The sequence below is a fragment of the Micromesistius poutassou genome (genome assembly GCF_964030765.1).
Source record: "Micromesistius poutassou genome assembly, chromosome: 4".
Lineage (NCBI taxonomy): Eukaryota > Metazoa > Chordata > Actinopteri > Gadiformes > Gadidae > Micromesistius > Micromesistius poutassou.
The window spans coordinates 3,282,446-3,295,896 of record NC_140274.1 but is presented as its reverse complement, the minus strand read 5'-3'; the positions used below and the strand labels follow the sequence as shown (position 1 = coordinate 3,295,896).

The 13,451-nt window shown below is 53.5% G+C and overlaps 1 protein-coding gene across 1 annotated transcript; it reads left to right on the top strand.

Annotated features, from left to right (window-relative positions):
- Nucleotides 1-5,443: 5,443 nt before the first annotated feature.
- rtn4rl1b (reticulon 4 receptor-like 1b) lies at nucleotides 5,444-13,030 on the top strand (the record flags this gene model as incomplete). The annotated part of the gene is made up of 4 exons (XM_084467228.1): nucleotides 5,444-5,486; nucleotides 7,384-7,497; nucleotides 11,238-11,689; nucleotides 12,107-13,030. 4 exons carry the CDS (start codon nucleotides 5,444-5,446, stop codon nucleotides 13,028-13,030), a joined length of 1,533 nt encoding a protein of 510 aa, XP_084323354.1.
- Between the last annotated feature and the right edge of the window lie 421 nt (nucleotides 13,031-13,451).

Genomic DNA, 13,451 nt, shown 5'->3' with positions numbered 1-13,451 from the left:
GGGGGGGGGGGGGGGGGGCGAGGAAGAGGCGTCACAGCAGAAAGGAAAAAAACAAGGAATGCTAAAACTCAGTGTTGGATAAAGGCGCGTGTGAGAGCAGCTGTCGATGGAGGACTTTGAAGTGTGTCTTTGGTTCGGTGTAGTGACTCAGAGAATCCCCATAAGCGGCTGCACTATCTCAAACAGGCAGGCCCTGGTTGTCTTTAATCACCACTCGGCACTGGCTGGCTGTGTCTCATCCAGCCGAAGCCTCCTTAGCTTAGCTTAGCTTAGCTTAGCTCAGCTTTGAAAGAAAGACGACAAACAAACACACAGACAACAATGGGAGCGAAGTAAACAGCCGGTGGGGGGGGGGGGGGGGGGGGGGGAGGAGGAGGTGACATGAAAGAGGGAGGCGGAGGAGGAGGAGGAGGAGGAGGAGGAGGGGAAGATGGACACGGGGAGGGCGGTGGAGGGCACGAAGGTATTAAAGGACGTTTCAAACCCTGGAAACAGAAGCACGGGGGGGGGGGAGGAGGAGGATATTCCACACTGGAAAACAAATAGTAATACTTTGTTACGTGGTTGTATTTAAGCGAGCGTTCTATAAACCATCGTGAAGACGGTTTGACAGCAGAGCCCTCACGGACCAGATCGTACTGTAAATAACAGGTGACAGTGAGAGGCCCTCTGACTCAGGGAGGAGGGGAGGAAGGAGGGGAGGAAGGAGGGGAGGAGGAAAGGAGGGGGGCAGGGGGAGGAGGGGAGAGATGGGAGGAGGGGAGAAGGGAGGGGAGCAGGGGAGGAGAGGAGGAGAGGGAGGCGGGAGGAAGGGAGGAGGGAGAGGAGGGCGGGAGGGGGGAGGAGGGAAGGAGGGGGAGGGAGGGGGGAGGAGGGGAGGGAAGGAGGGAAGGGAGGGAACTCAAGGGCAGGCCCTAGGCAGCTGCACCGCAGAGAGGCAGAGAGAGAGAGAGAGAGAGAGAGAGAGAGTAAATTGAATGAGGTAATAAGTCATCTTCCTGGAAGCTGGAACCCGATTATATAAACCCATAGAGATTAAACAAAGACAAAACACAGTGTCAGAAACTTGGGGAAAACATAGGGATGTAATTAATTCAGTGGGGGAGAGCGACAGAGAGCTGGAGAGAGCGAGAGCCTCAAAAAGAGCACATTTATAGAGAGAGAGAGAGAGATTGATGACGGCACACTGATAAAAAGGAGCATGTTTATTTGGCCTCTTCAGTGGTGGGGTGTGCAGCACAGTGCTGGTGTTGCCAGGCGCTGGTGCCCTTAATGAATTGACATTACAGCGGGATCAATGGTGAAGCTCTCAGGGTCTTGAAAAAAGTACTCTTAATGAAAAAGGATTACTCTGCTCCCGAGATCAAGGTCCATCTCTCGTCTCTCTCTCTCTCTCTCTCTCTCTCTCTCTCTCTCTCTCACTTCCCCTCCTCCTTCCCTCGTCTCCTTCCTTTTTACTCTGGTTTTATTCATTTTTTTCCCACAATGCTGACAGGTTACACACACACACACACACACTCACACACACACACACACACACACACACACACACACAGATTAACCTGCACGCTGTCCAATCTAATGGCGCGGCATGTTGAACACTGCATAGTAATTGCATCCTTTTCTCCTGTATGTCCACACCTGTTTGTGTGTTTGTGATTGTGTCGTATGTTGCCTTTGGTAGCAGATGTATAGCCTGAAGTGCACTGCTGGACGATTGCGTTCATGCACCTGCATACATGTGGTATGTGGTTACAGGTGTGGGGCCCCTGTATGCAGCACAGGAACCATATTGATCGGGTGATAACGTCTGCCTCAATCGTTTCACAACTTCCACAATTACCCTAAGCTAATTGTGCCTGAGTGTGTGCGTGTGTGTGTGTGTGTGTGTGTGTGTGTGTGTGTGTGTGCGTGTGTGTATGTATGAATACATGTGCGTGTGCTTGAGTGTGTGTGTGTGTGTGTACATGTGCGTGTGTGTGTGTTTGTGTGTGTGCATGGGCGAGGCAGGGAGAGGAGGGAGGGAGAAGGAGAGAGGGAGGAGGAGGAGGAGGGAGCAGGAGGTAGGGAGCAGGGGGGAGGGAGAAGGAGGTAGGGAGCAGGACGTAGGGAGCAGGAGGTAGGGAGCAGGAGGTGGAGCAGGGGGGTGTGCGCGGTGAGTGTGTGAGCGTGTCTTTACATACACAGAGCCCCAAACTCACCTGCGATGAATAATTGATCCGGTGAATCTAGGGCACATGAGGTTTGTATGCAGGGGTAGGCAGCTTGCTGTTGCTTCAGCACCTCTCTCCCTCTCTCCCTCTCTCTCTCCCACTCTCCCTCTCTCTCCCTCTCTCTCCCTCTCTCTGCCACTCTCCCTCTCTCCATCTCTCTCTGCCGCTCTCCCCTCTCTCTCTCTCTCTCTCTCTCTCTCTCTCTCTCTCTCTCTCTCTCTCTCTCTCTCTCTCCCTCTCTCCGGCTCTCACTTTCTCTCTCTCTATCCCTCTCTCTCCCTCTCTCCGGCTCTCACTTTCTCTCTCTCTCCCCCTTCTCTGTCTCTCTCCAATTGTCTCTCCCCCTCTCTCCCTCTCTCTCTCTTCCCCTCTCCCTCTCCCTTTCTCTCCCTCTCCCTCTCTCTCTCCCCCCTTCTCTGCTGTTTCACTAAGGGACTCATAGAAGAAGGGTGCCGTTAGGGTGTGAGCTTTAAAATGGCTGCCATAAAGCGCAGGTATACGCCCGGAGGCAAAGACCTGATGGGCCTGAAAGGTAAATATAGAAAAACCCATTTAAATCATTCATCACCAAAGAGGTTCACACGGCCCGGGTGCATCGTCTGATGTACAGTGTGTATGCGACGCCTGGGAAGTCAAGCGCTGTCAGGGTGATGTCATCTTCATGTCACCTTTGTTTCGAGGTGAAGAGAGACTCGACTGGGAGTTATCTCGTGGCTAAATATACGTGGCGTCGCAAGAGTTAGAAGATGGCACCTGGCGGGGAGAAGAGACGAGGTGTCACGAGGAGAGAATGGTGGTTAGGTTATTGAAGTGAACTGCTTTGTTTCTCCTGCGTTAGACAACTTAGTAGTTTTTCCGCGGCCCACTAAGCAGACAACGACCGGAACACAACGCGGCACACGCACCCATTATTCATGTTGTCACGTGGAACTCGCCGCCCGGTGGAAGGGTGAACGGCCGCGTTTGCTGTCGGGGTGAGCGGGGTTACGCAAGCTGACCGCGAAGGAGGAGGAGTAATACACGGCGCGTCACTTCCTGTCCCTCCCCGAAACCACACGTGGACGACAGCCGTGGAGAGAACAACGCACATGGAGAGTCACTGATCCTCCTGCTGCCTGGCGCAGCACACGGCTCTAAATATAGCTTGCTTATTATCCCAGCTAATACTCAGCCAGCAGAATATTAATTTGCCTTGGGATTGTGTGTTTACCTCGAGAACATAACCCCTCTTCCACCGTTGTGTTAATAGAATACGGCAGATGTATACACTACCTCTCAAAAGTTCGGGGTCACTTAAAAATGTCCTTATTTTTTTAAGAAAAGCACTGTTTCTTTTTCAATGAAGTTAACATTCAATTAATCAGAAATACAGTCTAGATATTGTTAATGTGGTGAATGACTGTTCTAGCTGGAAACGGCTGATTTTTAAAGAACTTTAAAAATCCCCCCCCCCCCCCCACACACACACACACACACACACACACACACACACACACACACACACACACTCGCATACACACACACACACACACACAAATTAACCTGCACTCTGTCCAATCTAATGGCGCGGTTTGTTGAACATTGCATAGTAATTGCATCCTCTTCTCCTATACCTGTTTGTGTGTTTGTGATTTTTAATGGAATATTTTTCCGAACTACAATAGTATTCTGAAGGTGTACAGAGGCCCATTTCCAGCAACCATCCCTCCTGTGTTCTTATGGTACATTGTGTAGCTCTTCGTGTTTAAAGGCTAATTGATGTTTAGAAAACCCTTGTGCAATTTTGTTAGCACAGCTGAAAAGTGTTGGACCTTGGGGTTTGGTCGACCCCAAACTTTTGAACGGATGTCTAACCAAACTCCCACCATTGTGTTAATAGAATACAGATATAACCGGCCTGTGTTTCTCTCTCAAGGGCGGAGTCCGCACTTGAACCTTGGGTTTATGCACAGTCAGGGTAGAGAATCTTCAGGGTTCAAGGCTCGAAACGTCTGTCCGAGCGCTTCGGTAACTCTGAGTTCTGCGTTTCTTTAACCACTGCCAAATGATGCTGTGCTTCATTAGCAGCAGCCTTGAAGACGAGTGGCTGATGATCAATAGAGAAACGGGGCCGTCGTATCGATATCTGAACTCCTGTGAAACAAACGGTTGGTTCTCCATTGTCTCTCCGAGGAACTTCCGATATTCCACCTTTGCGTTTGTTTTTGAGATACAAACCGATATACCCATTGGGTCTCATCCAACACCCAAAGTCATCATGCACGATGGAGGTGGCTGGCAGATGGCTTTTCTAACCATCTAGCCACTCAAAGTGCTTTTCATTCATGCGTAACGTTCACCCGTTCAAGCACACGTGCACACACCGACGGCGGTGACAGCCACGCAGGGCGACAGCCAGCTCGTCGGGAGCAGCGAGGGTGAGGTGTCCTGCTCGGAGACACCTCGACACTCGCCAGGGATCGAACTAGCAACCTTCCGGTTACCAGCCAACCAGAAGCAGACCATAGCTGCACTGAACCTAGAGAGCCCGGTCAAACAGGAGCACCCCCTCTGAGCCCCCGCTACCATTATTCCTGAAAGCTAATTATTCGTGCTCCAACCACTGAGAGTAATGGCGTTAGCCCTCAAACACTCTTTATCACTTTAAAGGTAATACATGGACTCTGCATGGATACATTGGGGAGGTTTTTATATGCACGCGGTGTGATTTATTTAGCCTGACCACTCTAGTGCATTACCGCCAATGGTGAGCAATGGCCGGCCACGCCTGGCTCACTGTGATGTGTATCTCCCAGGATGAGTGCCTGAGTGTGTGTGTGTGTGTGTGTGTGTGTGTATGTGTTTGTGTTCTACGCGTGCGCATGCACGTAGAAATGCAGGCACGGAATCACATGTGTGTGTGTGTGTGTGTGTGTGTGTGTGTGTGTGTGTGTGTGTGTGTGTGTCCGTGTGTCTATCCTCTACATATCGGTGTGTGTGTGTGTGTGTGTGTGTGTGTGTGTGTGTGTGTGTGTCTGAGTGGCATTCATGCGTCTGCCTCACACCCGGAACGCCGCGGCAGTTCCGTTCCGCCCCGTCCCTCACGTACACAAATGGCGGTTTGGAATGTACGCAAATATAATTAGCGCCTACACGGAGCAGCCATTTAGCCCTTAATGGAGACATTGCTGTTAAAGAGCCGTGAAGGGCCTCTCAGCCGGCGGCCCTGCCTCCGCGCCCCGCACCTCGGAATGCCGCACCGCGCCGCCGCCACCACCGCCGCCGCCGCCGCCGGTAATGACGGTGCCGGTCCCCGGCAGCAGGCGCCCTCACACAGCTCCCCTCTCCTCTCCCACGCCCCCCCGCCGTGCTCTCTCTGCTCCTCGCTATTTCTAGCGATTCATCAGGCGGGAAAGTGTTGCAGCCGGCGACTCTTGGCTGGTCGATGTTGCCGTTGTCGTTGTTGTTGTTGATGTTGTTGTTGTTGTTGTTGTTGTTGTTGTTGTTGTCGTCGCCGTCTCCCTAACCTTTTGTTCCCGGACTGTTTGTTGTGGCGGCTGCGGAGACGCTTTGTTAACCCCTGGCTGGAGGAGACGCCTCACCCCCTCACCGCCTCACCCCCTCACCGCCTCACCCCCTCACCACCTCACTCCCTCACCCCCTCACCCCCTCACCGCTGCGGTTCAGCATTGAGCGCGGCGGCGGTTTGTGACACGACGCGCGTGTCCTTCCGCCGCCGCCGCTGCCGCCGCCGCCGCCGCTTGCTCTTTCTACATCCTCCCTCATGTTCCCCCCCCCTCCCCCCCCCTCCTCCCGTCTCCCCCTCCTCCCGTCTCCCCCTCCTCTCCCACTTCAAACGCGTCGCCTCCCGCTCTGCGCTCTCCTCCGAGCGAGGAGGCGGTGTGCAGACGACCGGCCGCCCGCCACTGATCTTCAGATCCGAGGGGCCGCGGCGCCGCTGGAGAACAGCACTTAGGAAGCAGAAGGCATGAATAATGAACACGGGCGCGCTTCCTCCCGGTCCAGAGAGCGCTCGCGGCGCCCGGTAAACACCACACGCGCGCGCACGCGCTCTGCGGTAGCCTCTGTCCACGTCACCGCGCGGGGAGGCTGTGGCGTCGTCTTCCTAGACGGAACCGAGAAGCAACCGGGGCGCTGAGGCTAGGAGGAGCTAGCAGCTAAGATGATGCATCGTGGTCCATTGCACTATTAGCGTAGCTTGTTGTTGTCGACAGGAGCACTGCGGCTAGGAGAAGCGTAGGCTAAGCTAGGATGCATCATGGTCCATCCAGCTATAAGCGTAGTTTGTTCACGTTGTGGGGGATTGATGTTGACAATCTAAGACTTATTATCCTGAGACTTAATAGAGTACAGAGTTGACATGAACCTCTTATGGGGGATAAGAGACATTATGGGTAAGCTGAGGTTGTAACATTCTTCACTTTTCTGACATGTATACTGAGACCAGGGAAACCAATAAGTTCTGAATGGGCTGCCCTGATAAGAACAATCATCAGGAGATATCTGAGAACGCACAAACACACACACACACACAAACATACCCCCACACACGTATACATCCACAGCTCTACGCACACAGGCCAGATATGATAAAGACAGCTATGAGTAATGGCCCAGGAGCCAGATCCGATAACACAACATTCTCCTTGTTCTACATACATCATTAGAGTTATCTCTTGTTCCTCCTGATCAATGAGGCTGACAGTGCGGTTCTGTTACCGTGGCACCGCGGTGGAGCACAGGTGACAGGTGATCACTAACAAGGAGCACAACCAAAACAACAGCATCGAGTTTTAGAGACGGCATCAAAGAACTCTCCAATGAACACCCTCAATGGGAATCACGACACACTGGAGCTGAAGGGTGAAGGGATGACGGCGGATGGGAGCGGATGGGAGCGGGTCAGAGCGGATCGGAGCGGAACTGATCGGAGCAGTTCAGAGCAGATCGGAGCAGGTCGGAGTGGGTTGGAGTTGGTTGGAGCAGGTTGGAGCGTGTTGGAGCTGGTTGGAGCTGGTTGGAGCTGGTTGTAGCGTGTTGGAGCGGGTCGGAGCAGATGGGAGCTCCTTCTGTATCTGTCAGGCCCATTAGAAGGAGCTCATCCAAACTGACTGACTTGTTGCTTTGCAGTCAGTCTCCATGAGCTCCGTCTGAGGTGCTGGTTCTCCAGGCCTCAGTCCCACGCCTCGCTCCACGGGGAACGGGGAGCCAAAGCACCCGGGCTCGTCCCAGGGTCCTCGGAGAGAGAGGGAGCGGGAGGAAATTAAGTTTGTCCGGCGTAATGGTGGGAAGGAGTCACGGGGTTCTGCGGAGGAACACTCTCCTCCCTCCCATTAGCTGATCTGCCTTATTCATGAGGGCACTCTAGCGTGAACTATGTTCCATCGATATTCTGCACAGTCTCCTGCGTTGTCTGCCCGGCGAGACCCCCCCGAGTCCTCCCACCGCATTCACTTATTTATCTATTTCACCCTCGGGTGCCGTCGACAAAGGAAGGACCCTGCGTCGCCACCGAGGGTCACGCAAGGTCAAGCTGCACCCTAGTGCGGGCTGCTCCTCTAACGAGGACCCTCCTCTAACGAGGCGTCAACAGCACGGCCATGATGGAGGATGAGGAGGAGAGGAAGGGAGGAGGAGGAGATGGAGGAGAAGGAAGAGGAGGAGGAGGAGGAGGAGGAGAAGCGGAAGGAAGAGGAGGAGGAGAAAGAGGAGGACGAGGACGAGGACGAGGAAGAGAAGGAGGTGGATGGGGAAGAGGAAGAGGAAGAGGAGGAAGAGGAACAGGAGGAGGAGGAAGAGGAGGAGCAGAAGGAAGAGGAGGAGGAGAAGGAAGAGGAGGAAGAGGAGGAGGAAGAGCAAGAGAAGGAGGAGAAGGAGGTGGACGGGGAAGAGGAAGAGGAGGAGGAGGAAGAGACGGGCCTGCTGGGCCCTTGCGACTCTGTGGCATGCAGTGTAAACACCGTCCTCATCTTCCAAAGCGCGTTATTATCCCCGTGCAGAACCTCCACTTTATTCTGCCAAACACCGGCAGGCTGTGTTGTCATCTCCGTCCAGTCCAGAGCCGTTTATGTAATACCCATCTGAGCTGAACAGCATTGTGCGCCCGCACAATGCTGTTAACAATCACTTTCTTTACATTTCCGTGCGCTGACAACAATCCCAAGAAATCTTTCGTTCTTTAACTGATATGATTTTCTTATAAAAACACCCCCACACATACCTGCACACACACACACACACACACACACACACACACAGGACACAACAGCACAACATCAAACAATCTCTTGAAACAAACACTCTTGAAAGCTCTGTTATGATATGAAAACATACTATATTAGATCCCTTTTTTGTGGAATATGGATGGGAACTGCCTCAATCGCCCTAGACATGAGGTTTACCTGTTGTTGTTTGCCTGTGTTCTGATGCACTTCAAACACACACACATCTATACAAACACATACACATACACACACCGCCCGCCTACGTACTACGTACTCAATTTTAATTTCCCTTCAAATTAAGTGAAGTATGAGAGTCTGGTAGGCTAACAAACACACACACACAGACACACACACACACACACACACACACACACACACCGAAAACGCCATGTGAGTGTTTCGTTCAGAAGCTGTGATGAGAGGCTGTTGAAGGCCTCAAGACAAGCATGTAGGAGATGTTAAAGGAAACACGATCATGGGGAGAGTGCTCAAAATTAAAGTTATGGTAGTAGCAAGGTAGTAGCAAAATAAGTAAATAAGCACAAAACTAATGTTTAAAAATAAATTCAGGTATAAATTAGCAGAAAAAAATTAATTCACACTCAGAAGCACTTCTACATAATTCTGTTTGGAAATTTGACTTTTCCCTTTTCAGGGAACTTTTCTTTTGAACTAATCTCTCTGCAGATAGTGATAAGGCGATAAAAAGAGCAGTGATTTAAGACGAGGAGATTAAGCCGAGTAAAGAATCAATTACCGTGTCCTGACACTGAGACCTGTAGAGTGGCACGGGGGGGGGGGGTGTCCAACATGATTAGCATCCACAACACTGCTTTGAATCGTCTCCCCCAGGCGGGAGGGACCTCCCTCTCTATTCCCCCTCTCGCCCTATCGGTCCATCTCGCCCTCCCATCATCCCCCCTGTCAGGAGCTCCTCTTGAAGACAGCGTGTGTCTCCAGGGCTTCGTGGAGTTAAGAACTAAAGTTGGAGTCACGGGGGGGGGGGGGGGGGGTTGCTTTACTTAGTGGTGGTGGTGGTGGGGCGGGGATGGTGGATGGCGGGGATGGTGGATGGCGTTGCTATGGCGATGTCCCAGCTGGAAGGTACTGGGTTCGATCCCCAAGCGTTGCGTGTTTGCATCCTTGAGTGAGAGACCTAAGCCCTACTCACGCCTTAGTGAGCTCTATCTGACTTCACTGTGAGATAGCTCCTAAGCCCTTAGTGAGATCTATCTGACTCCACTGTAAGATAGCTCCTAAGCCCTTAGTGAGTTATATCTGACTCCACTGTAAGATAGCTAAACCCTGAGCAAGCTCTATCCGACTTCACTCTAAGCCACTTTGGATGAAAGCATCTTCCCAACGACTTCAATAGAAAACAATAAACTTGTCTAAACTTCTGGCTGAAGGTTGAGACCCCGGAGAAGGTGAACCTTTGACGGTTCATTCTACCCACCTCATCTATAATGATGGAACATTTGGCATTGTTGCCCAGAAGCCACCAGGCTTAACAAACTGGGATTACAGTGCGACCCAGGAGACCGGGGCTGACACAACATTACAGGAGGTGTCCCAACTCCGACGGGCGGAATTACTGCTGAAGGTCAGAGGGAGAGAGACTGAAGGTCACAGCTCAGCCGTGGTTTGAGACGGGGAGAATGTATCCCGATAAATACACCAGCTCGCACAAGAGACTAATAAGACTCGGCTGTCGGCTGGAAACCCTCGGATCGCACGACGCGGGGGGGGGGGGGGGGGAGCACAGGGCGGCAGGGGCGTATCGATCGAGTACAGTGAGTCAAGCTGTCACAGAGCCGTGAATAACACATGGAGCGGGGCGGTCAGCGCTGCGGCGCCGCCGAGGCCGCGAGAAAAACAACGTGAGTCCCTCCGCTTCCGTTTTCCGACGGCAACCGGGGATAAGTCACACTCGTCGTCGTCACACCGGGATGGGGCGTAATCGCGTCACCAATCAGCGGAGAGACTAAATGCCTTGGAGAGGCCGTGGGCTTGGCGAACCAAATGAACATTCCACGAGCCATTAAACACGCGGCGGCGCTAATGTCACCGAGGCAGCACGCTGCAGAGCGGGAGTGACGGGCGGAGATGAAATATACCCTGAACAGGGCCGCACGTTTCCCCGAACAGGGCCGCATGTGTGTGTGTGTGTGTGTGTGTGTGTCTTCTCTGCCCTGTTCAATAGACTTTTAGTCACAGGCCTGCGAGAGGGGAAGCATGCCGGGCCTAGCGGGGAGCATTACATTGAAGACATTAAGCCGTGAGGAAGCAAAAAAAAAAGAGTGACATATTTGTGGAGGGCACTTTGGTACTAGTAGTTTGTTTGAGAGAAAGGGGATTTACACCCTAGCAGCATGTGATCTGTTCAGAGTGGAAGTTATCACTGTAGTATGAGTGTCTCTCGGTTCTGGTCCCCCAACGTAATTGTATCCCATCTCCGCCAGACTCGTGCAGTTTTAACGCCTGCTCTTCCTCCGCTTCACATCCATCCAGCCGGCTCCCGTCCTTGTCAGAATAATCCTCTCTTTCAGGTTCCGACTCCAGCTTCACTTTTTATACTCGGTACTCAATTCAAGTTCAACTACTGCTGAACTAATTTGTATTCTCCTTCTCTTCCTTCATGGTGGGTGTCTGTGTGATCTCCGTCTGTCTCCTTTTGTCTGGGATCTCCCACCACCCTCCGTCTGTGTGTGTGTGTGTGTGTGTGTGTGTGTGTGTGTGTGTGTGTGTGTGTGTGTGTGTTTGTGTGTGTGATCGTTTGTGCGCTCCGCTCACTCTACAGGCTGTGGGCTGGAGTTCCTGCTGGTCCTCTGCGGCCTGGAGCTCTCGTGGTCCTGCCCTCGTCACTGCATCTGCTACACCGCACCCAGCACCGTCTCCTGCCAGGCCCACAACTTCCTGTCCGTCCCGGAAGGCATTCCGGCCAACAGCGAGCGCATCTTCCTGCAGAACAACAAGATCCACCGGCTGTTGCGCGGCCACTTCAGCTCCACCACCGTCACCCTGTGGATCTACTCCAACAACATCTCCTACATCGAGCCCTCCACGTTCCACGGCTTCACCCTGCTGGAGGAGCTGGACCTGGGGGACAACCGCCACCTGCGCTCCCTGGCCTCGGACACCTTCCACGGGCTGAGCCGGCTGAACGCGCTGCACCTGTACAGGTGCGGCCTCAGCGCCCTGCCCAACAACATCTTCCAAGGCCTGCGGAACCTGCAGTACCTCTACCTCCAGGTGAGTCCTTCTCTGGATAGGCTCGTGTCACTGCTCTGACTGAAGGACATGTGCGGATGTCCTCAGAACTCATTACATTTACATTGAGGGCATTTTAGCAGGTGATTTTATCCAAGGAGATTTACAATAAGTGCATTTGTCAGAAGGAAGAGAAACAATACATCGCTGTCGGTACAGTAAGGATGTTCATATAACCAAGTGCCGAGCACTAACAATCGCTAGGTTAACCCATTCCCCGTACACAACAGAGATAGATAGGATAAGACGCTACACGATGCTAAGTCCTATTTTTTATTTTTTATTTTTAAGTGCCAGGACGTACAACATACAACAAGTGCATACATTAAGTGCCAGGACGTGCGTAAGAGGGGTGTGGTGGTGTGGTGGGGTAACCCTGTTCCTCGTGTCCATCCGCAGGAGAACCACCTCAAGTTCCTGCAGGACGACACCTTCATGGACCTGCACAACCTGAGCCACCTCTTCCTGCACGGGAACCGCCTGTGGAGCCTGCACCAGAACACCTTCAGGGGGCTGCGGGCTCTGGACCGCCTGCTGCTGCACCAGAACCAGATCCAGTGGGTGGACCGCCTGGCCTTCCACGACCTGCGCCGCCTCACCACCCTCTACCTGTTCAACAACTCCCTGGTGGAGCTGTCCGGACAGTGCCTGGACACGCTGCCCGCGCTGGAGTACCTGCGCCTCAACGACAACCCCTGGGCCTGCGACTGCAAGGGCCTGTCGCTGTGGGAGTGGCTGAAGCGCTTCAAGGGCTCCACGTCCTCCGTGGGCTGCCAGGCGCCCGCCCCCATGCTGGGCCGGGACCTCAAGCAGCTCAAGCAGGAGGACTTCCCCCACTGCTCCCCCACCGTGCCCAACTCCGAGTCCCGGGCCCAGAGCAAGACCAACAACCTGTCCGGCACGGTGAACCCGTCCGTGAACGGCGGGGTGGTGGTGGCGGTGGCGTCGGGGGGGCAGACCCGCGTCGTGCACCCCCCGCCGCCTCCCGCCTCCCGGCCCGGACGCTTCCGCAACTGCACCAAGCCCCGCAACCGGGCCGGCGGCAAGGGCAAGGGCGACAACGAGGTGCACTCCAAGGAGCTGATGGTCGACAAGGAGGACTCGTCCCCGGACTTCAGCGACGGGGGGAAATACGACCACACGTCCCCCGACGGCACCGTCACGCGGAGGAAGCACAAGTGCACTCCCCGGACCACTGTGCGCCCCCCTAGCGGGGTGCAGCAGGCCAACAACAGGGCGGCGCTACCGCACCGCTCCTCGCTATGCCTTTGCCTTCTGTCGGGGGCCTTGGTGATCTCGGACATGGCGCACATCCTGCGCTGACCAGCAGGGGGAGGCGAAAACGCTCATGGATAGAAAATCGCGAAAAACCCCTCGAGCGGTGCTCCTGCACTCCAAGGCTCATATGTGTGTGTCCTATTGTGTGCGTGTGTGTGTGTGTGTGTTTTGATGTCGTTGTGCGCGTGAGTGTGTATGAGTGCGTGTGTGTGTGTATGTGTGTGTGTGTGTGTATGTTTGTGTACAAACTGTGTGTAGGGAGCATTACTTTTCAGAGTCTGAAACCTCCAAGCATCCAACATGTCAGCAGAGAGACTCGCAGTAGGTTTTGCCGCGCTACGATCCGTGGGACGGGGGAGAAGGGGAGAGGAGGAGAAATGCAGCACAAGCTTGCACTGCCATTATAATTAAACCTAGAATTGTCTGTGTTTCTCTTTTTTTCCTTTAAAGCTAAGTCTTTCACTCT